Consider the following 11,008-nt stretch of genomic DNA (forward strand, 5'->3'; position numbering starts at 1 on the left):
CCTCTGGACCCTCATCATTTCCTTCACCTGCTCCCCCCACTGACCAAACTGTGCAGCTCTGCAACTGCATCCTGGCCCATCCTCACCCTTCTGCCCCCAGCCCTCACCTCCTTGTACCCCCAATATGTTTTTACCAATAAAAAAAATAAATAAAAATAAAAATTCTTTAAAAAAAGAGGGGAAAAAAGTGGCATTATACATTATTTGTTTTTTTATGTCTTACTGACTTCATTCAGCATATTCTCAAGTTTCATTGTGTTCAGCCTTTTAGAATGTTGTGACCTTTTGAAAATAGATTTTCCAAGGTCATTGTGGATAGATTTGAACTATCAACCTTTGGCTAGTAGTTGAGTGCTTACTTATTTGTGTCATATAAAGACATTTCTTCTAATCCTCTACCTCACTGTGACTGACTTGAGTCTTGTCTGACTCATTGCAATGGTTCACAGGTTTCAGAGGCTATACATCAATAGAGGAAGAAACTGCCCTTCTTTTTCCTGTAATTGGTAAATTTGAACCACTTACTTTCAGTTAGTATCCTGACATATTATGTACCATGCTGTCCAAGTTCCTTTTTTCTGTAATAAGCACATAGTATTGCATAAATAGGTACAGGAAGTATTTGAAATGCAGCAACCCCAAAACACCTATAATGACCATTAACAGTTATAGTTTTACATGCTCAACAGATTAAAATGCTCAACTACTAGCCAAAAGGTTGGTGATTCACACTCACCTAGTAGTTGTTATTGTTGCTCTTGTTAGGTACTATCGAGTTGAATATGACTCATAGCAACCCTGTGAACAACATATCTGAACCCTGCCTTATACTGTGCCATCCTCACAATCCCTGCCACACTCAAACCCATTGCTGCACTATGTCAGTCCATCTGGTTGAGGGTCTTCCTCTCCTTTTCTGACCTCCACCTTTCCAAGCATGATGTCTTCTCCAAGGAATAACCTCTCCTAGCAACATGCCTGAAGTATATGAGATGAAGCTTCATTGTTTTTGCCTCCAAAGAGCACTCTGACTGCCCCTTCTCCAAAATATGTCTGTTCTTTGGACAGTTCATGGGATCTTCAGTACTTTTCTTGAGCATCTTATTTCAAAGGCATCTATTGCTGTCCCTGTTAATTGTCCAGCTCTCAGATGCATAGCAAGTGAGTGAAAAGACCATAGTGTAAATCAGACATACTTTAGTCCTCAGATTGACATCATAGCTCCTCAATAATTTGGAGAAATCCCTGACTACAGACTTTTCCCCTGCGATACACCTAATTACTGCTGGCTGGTACCAAGTGTTTTGTGGATCCAAGTAAGATGAAGTTGTTGACAGTTTCAGTATTTTTTTTCTCTATTAGGATGCGATCTATCGGTTCACTGATGAGGATTTTTGTTTTCTTGACATCTTGAGATGCAATCCATCGTGAAGGCTATGATGTTTAACTTTCTTCAGCAAGTGCTTCAACTATTCCTCACTTTCAGGAAACAAGATATGTGTCCACATAACACAGTTTATTGATGAGTCTTCCTCCAGTGATGCTACATTCTTCATAGAGCCCAGCTTCTCAAATAGTTTGTTCAGCATACAGATTAAATAGATATGGAGAAACGATACAGCTTTGACACACATCTTTCCTAATTGTAAACCATACAGAGTTCAATTGCTCTGTTTGTACAATAGCCTCTTGGTCTAGGTATAAGTTTTGCAAGAGCATAATCAAGTGTTCTAGAATTTCTACTCTTCTCAATGTTAGCTATAACTTGTTGTGATCCACACAGCCAAATGCTTTTGTATAGTCAATTAAGCACAAATAGACTTTCTTCTAGTATTCTTTACTTTCAGCCAGGATCCATCTGACAACAGCAATGATAGTCCTGATGCCACAACCTCTTCTGAATCCAGCTTGAACTTCTGGCAGTTCTTTGTCTATGTCTATGTACTGCTCTAGTCGTGTTTCAGTGACCTTCAGTAATAGTTTGCTTGAATGTGATATTAGTGGTATTTTTTTATAATTTCCACATTCTGTTGGATCACCTTTCTTAAAAATGGTAACAGATATGGACTTCTTCCAATTAGTCGACCAGACAACTGTTTTCCAAATTTCCTGGCATGGATTGGTCTGTTTGAAAAATGTCAGTTGGCATCCCATCAATCTTAGGATCTTATTTTTTTCCTGATGCCTCAGTAGAACTTGACATTTTTCCTTCATTACCATTGACGCTTGATCATATATTACTCCTGAAATATGTCTGTGTCAGCCAGTTCTTTTTGTACAATGACTCTCTCTCTGTATATCCCCTCCATGTTCTTTTGATGCTTCTTGGTTTCTTGGACCATTCACAGTTTTACCCACAGCATCCCAAAGTATTGCAACTCGAGGCTTGAATTTGTTTTTCAGAGTGATGATCATCTTGAGAAATCCTGAGCATGTTCTTCCCTTTTTATTCTCCAGTTCTAGGTCTCTGCACATTCGTTATAATTTGTGTTGCCTTCCCAAGCTGCCTTTTGAAATCTGTCACCTCTTTTATCTTGGCATCTCTTCCCCTTGTTTTGGCTTCTTGATGCTCTAGTGCAGTTTTCAGGGTCTCTTGTGACATCCATTTGGTAGTGACCTTTTACTGTCTGCTTGGATGATATCCTTAATGTTACTCCACAATTCATTAGGTCTTTGATCATTTATGTTCAATGCTTCAAATCTGTTCTTAAGATGATTTTTAAATTCAAATGCAATAGAGTCACGATGATATTTTGGTCTCACAGACTTGTTTTAATCTTCTTCAGGTACAATTTGAACTCGCACATAAGTAATTGATGATCTCATAGTCAGCGCCTGGCCTCATTTTGACTGCTGATAATGAGCTTTTCCAATGATTTCTTCCATAGATGTAGTCAGTCTGCATCTGGTGAGGTCCATGTGTAAAATTGGTACTTGTGCTTTTTTTAAAAAGATATTTGCCATGAATAAATCATTGAATGTACAAAATGTGATCATTCTATTTCTGGCCTCATTCCTGTCACTAAGTTTGTCCTTCCTTTCTTCCTTCATCATTTCCAACTTTTGTATTCCAGTCACCAGTTGTCATTAATGCATCCTGATTGCATGTTTGGTCAATTTGGGACTGCAACATATTTTAAAAAAATCCTCATTTTCCTCTTTGGCTTTAGCCATTGGTGCATATATTTGAATAATAATGGCATTAATATCTTCCTTGTATGTGTGTGGGTAATATCCTGTCATTCACAACATTATACTTCAGGATATAACTTGAAATTGTCTTTATAATAAATGCAATACTATCCTTATTCTTTTTTATATTCCCAGCATAGTATACCATGTGATTGCCTGATTTAAAGTGGCCAAAAATGCTTAAAATGTCAATGTTCATACATCCCATTTGATTGCCTTCATTAACCTGCTAGCTGTGAATCTCAGTTGGAAGTTTCTAGCACTCATCCAGGGCACCATCTTGACACACCACCACTGACCTCAGATAAGCTCCACCCATGATATTTCTTGTGTCTGATTTGCTTAAGAGCAGAGACACAAAGCCACAGGAATATGATCCTGAATCAAAAGCTCAGAGACCAGGACCTTCCTCCAGAGCCATGAGAGAGAAAAAGCCTTCCCTTAGAGCTAGTACCTAGGACTTGCACCTGGGGCCTCCTAAACTATGAGATTTACCTGTCAGTTTGTTGTATTGGGAGACTGATCTACATATTGCTAATTGCTTTGTAGCAGGATATCTGTGTTCTTGCTTGTTTATCATTTTCTAATTAGTACATCACTTGTCTGTCCTTTTGCTGTACTTGTGGGTTACTGTGATGCTGAAAGCTATGCCACTGGTGTGTTAAATGCCAGAGGCATCACCCATGGTGGGCAGGGTTTAGTAGAACTCCCAGAGTAAAAGACTAGGAAGCAGCATTTATCATCCACTGCTGAAATAACAAGTCTCTGAAAACCTTATGAACAAAAGAAAAAAGGAGGGGGAAAAACCCCTTATGAACAATAGAGCTCAGATTGGAATTGCAGCAGGGCTCCCTGTTAGAGCCCAGATTGGAAGCCAGTCAAAATGAGGAAAACCAGCTGCAGGCATCTAATAGTTGGAGCATGGGATGTACAGAGTAGGAATATTGGAAAACTAGTTGTGAAAAATGAAATTAACTACATGAACCCACCTAGAGGCACCTTGGAATACAAGCCTGGCAATCTTGCTTCTGAAGGTCACATCCGTGAAAACCCTATGGAGCAACTACTGTGAACTCACGGGGCCCCCACCAGTTGTTGGAATTGCCTTGATAACAGCTAACACAATTTTAGATACAAAATACCAACTTTTTTATCTTGTCTCCAACTCTATTATTATTACTTCTGTTTAGTTTAAAAGTTAAACTGGCATTTGCTTCTTGCTTCTGCCCCTTTACATTCTGAGTGACTTTGACTAGAAGCAAAAGGAGTCCTGCTAATAACTGTTTAGCTACACTCTGAAGGCTGCCTAGAAAAATGTAAATTATGTTGATTGGATTGCAATTATGTATGGCAATGTGAGCTATGATATCTTGTTTAAAATAATTCTAAGAATACATTGCTATATCTTTATATTTAGTTCTGTTGGAGAAAAACAATTAGATTATTCCCATCTCCCCATCTGGTGCAGTGAAGAAAAGTCAGCTGCATGGCTTACTTTGCATAACAGAAAATGAAAATTTCCAAGTTATTTGTGTTTCAGGTTAAGTAGCTAAATCTTATCTTCCAGATTTTGTTCTAGGAATATATGTCCCCTTCCAATTATAAACTTCATTACTTGGAATAGTAATAAAGTTGTAGATTATTTAAGGAAAACTGAGATTAAAGGAGAGTAGATGTCATTCCTAAGTGAACTTTTTCTTTCCCTTTTTGCCTCCCTTATAGCACGTGTTTGATGATCTCAGCGGCTCAGTGTCCTTGTCTTGGTTTGGAGATAGCACAGGGGTAAGTAAAATTTGTAATCTTTCCATTCAGTCTGTCAGGTAGATGATACAGATTTTGGGAGTTAAAGCAATGAATGTTACTTTTTAAAACTATTCCCAATGTCAGTTGCAGTTACATGTTTGCTGGCTAGACTTTTAGGCAACTATAGTTGGTTTGTTTTAGCTTTAGAACTCTTAAAACCACTTCTTTTTATAATAGGAAAATAGGCATCTTTATTGTCCTTGGTGCTTGACATAAAGATGAACAAGAAGGAAGAGGGAGAAGAGTGCTATATACTGAGAAGGGAGTTTCACAATACCTGAAAAAGCCCCTCATAGGAGTGGAAAAGTGTGCACTTACCACATTGGCATTACTCCAAAGTGCATTGTTCGTGTGTCTGAAACTCAGCTCATATTGAGAGCCTATGGCTCTTACAGGCTCAGAGTCATTCAGCTCCATCTGTGATTGGCTCTTCCAGCACTGGGATGTGGGAGAAGAGTCAGTGAGCTCCTTGTAACTGGTCTTCCATTAGCAAGGTGCATTGAGTATGCACTAGCCTGAGATCTTGGTACAAGACTTTGTGTTCCCAGATTCCATTATCATCCTGCCGGAACAAGGATATGGGCCCCATCTCATGCCTTCCTGTGTTCCCGGAATACATGTAGCATGGCATTGAGACATGTGCCAGCTATAGTAGGAACCTGTAGAAATTTTTATGATAAAGGGCACATTGTAAATTTCTATTAATTTTTGAAGTGTTTTTAGAAGATTTCTCTAAGACAATTTCTTCTAAACTTAGGGTTGCATCCCAGTTTTCATATTTTACTCATTTATTTAAGCTAATTAATGTCTCCAAGATTTCTGGTTACATAACTATTCAGAATGTTTTCCTTATGTATATTTTCTTCTGGAAAAAAAGAGTTATTTAAAAATGGGATTTCAGCTGCACTGCAATCCCAGAGGTACGCAATTTGATTCCACCAGATGCTCTGCTGGAGAAGGAGGGACAATTTTCTCCTGTACCCGTCAGATCTGATTTGACGGTACACACACAAAATAATGAAATAAAACTTAAAAATTTTAGGGGAAAAAACCAACAACGACAGGATTTCATGAAGAACGGTTATGTTGGGAGGTGCCATTGAGTTGACTGACTCTTAGTAACTCTAGGAAGAATAAATTTCAGAGTCTCCTCTCACATCCATCCTGATCTTTTCTTTCTTTATTGCCTTTACAGTGAACTTTTGCTTTCTTCATGTATGATGTCATCCCACAACTCATCTGGTATTCAGTCATTATATTAAATGCATCAAGTCTTTTCTTGAGATGGTGTTTAAATTCAGGTGGAATAAATGAAAGATCATATCTAGGTCCTTGTGTGCTTTGTTTCATTTTCTTCAGCTTTCTTTCAGCTAGTTTATGGGGAACTATTGTTAGGTATTGCTGAGTCAAGTATGATTCGTAGCAACCTATGAACAACAGGCCTGAACCCTATCCTGTACCATCCTCATCATCCATCTCTGACATCCTTTAGCCCATTGCTGCATTGTGTCTGCCCATCTTGTTGAGGATCTTCCTAGCAGAGAGAAAAAGGGCAGACAGACATAGGTGACATAGCAGGTGGTTAAACATTCTCCTAATCATCACCCTAGTCTGGCTTCTGTAGCACAGTGAGAGATGGGTTCTGCCTGAGAGCATCTTAACAGCAGTCTGGGTAAAAGGAAGTCACATTTGTCCTTTACTGCTCTGATGTATATTAGTCACATTCTTTTATTATGGTGTGAAGATGTAGTTCTATATCACTGTTTTAAGTGAAGGTAAGGATAGTGCTGATGAAAGGTTTTGAGAACATTAAGTCTTCTTAACTCCTTCTTGCCTTTGAAATACACTAAAATGGAGACCACACCAACATCCTTTCAACTATTCATTTAATCCTGTCACATCCCAACTATATTTTGACCAGCTTCTACTGACTGCAAGATTTTGTTTCTCCCCAGGTCATTCTAGTCTTGACTACCTTCCATGTACCTCTGGTGATTATGACTTTCGGACAGTCCAGACTATATCGAAGGTGAGATATGTAACATATGGCAAAGGCCTTTTGACTACATAATGCATTGTAGATTCTTTCTTTTCTAGACATGATGATTTCAGTCAATTTAAAAGATCTAGCCAAAGAAAAATTTTAACCAAATCCTCACATTTAGCATACTTTTAAATTAATATCTATTTGATAACCTGAAGAAACATGTACAGATAACCTTCCTGATGGCTGGGGGAAGTTAGGAACCTGTTCTAAATAGTCTAGATGGACCTGACTAGAGGACAAAACAGTAACAATATGAAGGTAAAGTTGATCTCAAAGGGTGGATATTGTTAATTTGATTAAAAATGTACCTGAAATGGAAATTCTTACTGTATTTTAAAGCAAATATTACTTCTCTAACTTTTGAGCCCCAAACACAGTATTACTTGATCAGCAGGAGTTTCTGAGGTTAAACTCTATTGAATTGTGTGCCTTATAGTGTTCACATGATAAATGATGGTGGTTACATATCTTTTGGAACCATAACCTACAATATAACATTTATAAAACCTCAGAATTATCTTCCTAAAGATACAGCTTGGCAAAAATAGATTTCTTAACCGTAGGAGTCAAGACCAGTTAACTCCTAGAAATTATTGATGGTCCTTTCAACCATTTGTATCTACACTGTTTCCCAAGAAACTTAAAGAAATAGAAGTCCCAAATACTGTATAAGACCATGATTGTAGGACAAGTATGAGGATCCAAGGGGCAAGGGTGGGAGCCAGAGGGCTGAGGATAGCCAAGGGGAAAGCATTAATCATAGGGTCGTACGATTTTATGGGTGGGAGGTTGAAGGGATTGGAGAAGATCTGGTGTGAAAAACAATGTATACAAACTTTGTAAATAAAATAAAAATTAAAAAAAATAAATAGAAGTCCCTGTAGATGACATGAAACTTGCATCATAATTTGCCTCTTTTTTCTCTCTTTTTTTCTCTCTTTGTGTCTCTCTCTCTTCCTCTCTCTCTGTCTGTCTGTCTCGCTTAGGTGAGAGTAGAGCTTTGTAGAAGTTTTGAGATGAATCAGCCCAGTCTTCCCTTCCCAATAGGTATTATCTTGACTGCTACCCCTGAGAATGCCCTGCCCCTTTAACACAGTGATACTGGCTCAAAAATAGCCTGTCCCTTTAGGCTAAGAATAAATTACCATCGAAATGGAAGCTCTTTGAAGATAAGGCTCCTGACTTGGTAACTTGCCAGATAAATAACTTGACATCTAACCAAATGGTTAACATCAGAATAAATTATTGATAGGAGGTGGTAGCTAGCTGGATGGATGAATTAATTAATTAATGTCTTGACTTCCTTCTCTATAACTTCTAGGCTGATAATTTGTTTCTTTTTTTTTCTATAATTATATTTTATTAATTTTCATAAACATTTACAGAGATTTTGGGTTTTCATTCATTCATTGTTGCACTATTCTCTCTACCCTCCTCCCAGTTTGTTCTTGTCCAAATGCCACAGTGCTTGTCAAAGCCAGTTCTGATTAATCTTCTTTGTCAGTGTGTCCTTTGCCATTCCCTATCACTCCTCCCTGAGAGAGACTTCACCCTGATTCATAAGGAAAAGGGGATGGCGTATTCTCTTAGCTACTTCCTGCTGAAAAGGGACGCTGTGGGTTTCAGGGTGAAGATCTTCTCTCACTACTCTAAAGGGCCCCTTTGGCAGTAGGAAACACATAGGCTATTATGGAGATTGATTTTGGAATTTAGATGCACTCTTATTGATTGTGCTTGGCCGTACATGTTCATATCCTTGAAGATGTATCATGGGGGTGTTGCAACCTAGAAGACACAAATTTGACTAACAAGTTATAAGTACATGAGTCAAAAATTATGGAAAAGTAAAAGAAAAGATTCTTTCATTGTTTTACAAACCCTCCCCCAGGTCCCCTCCACCATGTAGCCCTCGCTCTAGACTCCTGTGATGACAGAAATACCTAGTTATATATCTCTTTTAAACAGTTTTCTCTCTCCTCTGTTTCAGTGCAGTATACATTATTGAACCCATCTTACTCAGCCTCTCCCCAACCCCAAGGACAGTCCCATTCCACAACAGTGGCATCATGTAATATTTGTCCTTTTGTGACTGGGATATTTCACTCAGCATAATGTTTCTTATAATTTGTTTCTTATGTAATTGATACTCTTATATGTTAACAAAATATAATTATGTAATCCTAGGAAAGGAGTTCTAGTAGCTTAGTGTATAAGAAGCAGTGGTAACATGGGGATGGCCATGTTTGACTTATATTCACTTCATAAAAGAAACTGTCCCCATCAGATATAGCCATAGTACCATACAAATAGTTACATGGTCAGACATGTCACCCCACATGCTCCTGCACCTATTTTTACCAGTCATTGAAGCCAATGTTCATTTCAAGACTCACAGACTTGACTCATGGTTGTGGGGTTTATTATGGAAATAGATTGGAGAATGGAAGCAGCAAAGAATATCTCTCAATGCAAGTCCAGGTTTAGTCCACCAGTCCTAAACCAGATTAACAAGGCACAATTCCTCAATTAGTGAAAGTCCAGGTTTCAGTTCAACAGAACAAATACAAATGCTTCTGGTTTCCTCAAATCATCCATAAAACTTTATCTCAGAGCAGTTGTAAATCAGTTTTTCTTCAATCATCCAACAAGCAGAACCTTTAACTGCAACCTCTATCTCCAGGGTTCCTCAAGTTAAACCTTGTCACAGTCTCTTCACATTCTTTTCATAGTCTCCTCAGTTTCCTTACAGTGTGAAAAGCACTCTCTCTTATATTGGTCCCATAGCTATTTGCAAGACCATGTGTCCACAGTTAAAAGTAGCCGGAGACCATGCCCCAGAACACAGGCTACACAGTGGTTAGAAAAGCCAATTTTCAAGGGTTCTGACACCCCACTTACTGGTAAGAAATTATACTACCAGTACAAAGGTATGCTACTGAATTAATCAGCTTCACTGTGGGATAGAGATGGGTAGTTTGCTCCCCTGTGTTTAACTATCTCTGAAAACCCACAGGATGGTCGTCTATGGGTTGGTTCCACCTCAGGGGTACACAACACAGCACAAGAAAGGGTCATAATAGGTGATTTTGTTTAATCAATTAAATAAATGAGAGACTTGTCAAACAATTTTAGATAAAGAAGAAATTATCCATACTGTGGGAAAGTTGAATAGAAAAAAATTGTAATTATGCTTCAGTAGATCTTTCCAGTGTTTAAAAATTCTTGCTGTAATGAAATCTTTTGGTTGACATCTGAAGGATTATCTGTTGCACCACTAAGCCTCTTTATAAAAGTAGTATATCATGTTGTAAAATACTTGGAAGTTATCTCTCAAAATCAAATATAATCTTAATTTATTTATAGTTTATTATCATGAATCATAACCCCCCAAATTATATCATATGCTGTATAGTCTTAGGAATTGACATAAAGCAGTTTAATGTTCCCAGATTTTGTTGTCACATAGACTTGAAATTTACGCAGTGTCATTTGTAAGCAGTGAGCTTGGGTAGGTCAGATAACCTCCCTGGGTGTTTTTGTCATCTGTGAAAAAGAGGATAATAATGTCTGCCTCAGCATTGTTGGAACTCAAGCTTTGTTGCATCAGACATGAGGGAGAATATAACACTGTTTTCTTCTGCCATGTCAACAGCCAGAGATTGTAGCCAGCATGTACTGAGACCACTGTATCAGCTGTTAAAGTGAATTGAGAAGCATCCGCCACCATGGCTTCGAGAAATGCATCCCCAGCCCCCCTCAGAACATAACACTTGAAATGTTGACATGTATCTCTTCTCAGTGATACTGTTTTCTGTTCCCACTGATAGTAACCCATCATTTTTTTTTTTACATGGTGGAGTTAGATTTAATAAGACTATAACTAATTTTTTCACTATAAATAATGCTTCTGTGATAACTCTCCTACATATTTATGTAATACTTATTGCTCACTTCATTGTTTTTTTT

At 38.0% G+C, this 11,008-nt stretch overlaps 1 protein-coding gene across 1 annotated transcript in view; it reads left to right on the forward strand.

Annotated features, from left to right (window-relative positions):
* Nucleotides 1–11,008, forward strand: part of SORT1 (sortilin 1) — a 132,742-nt gene that overhangs the window by 54,730 nt on the left and 67,004 nt on the right. Inside the window, exons 3-4 of the mRNA XM_006899354.1 lie at nucleotides 4,915–4,974; nucleotides 6,951–7,024. Coding sequence (XP_006899416.1) covers nucleotides 4,915–4,974; nucleotides 6,951–7,024 — 134 coding nt within the window. The remainder of the gene's footprint in view (nucleotides 1–4,914; nucleotides 4,975–6,950; nucleotides 7,025–11,008) is intronic.

This window comes from Elephantulus edwardii, unplaced genomic scaffold (assembly GCF_000299155.1).
Source record: "Elephantulus edwardii isolate Elephantulus edwardi_28Jun2011 unplaced genomic scaffold, EleEdw1.0 scaffold00252, whole genome shotgun sequence".
In the NCBI taxonomy this organism is placed as follows: Eukaryota; Metazoa; Chordata; class Mammalia; order Macroscelidea; family Macroscelididae; genus Elephantulus; species Elephantulus edwardii.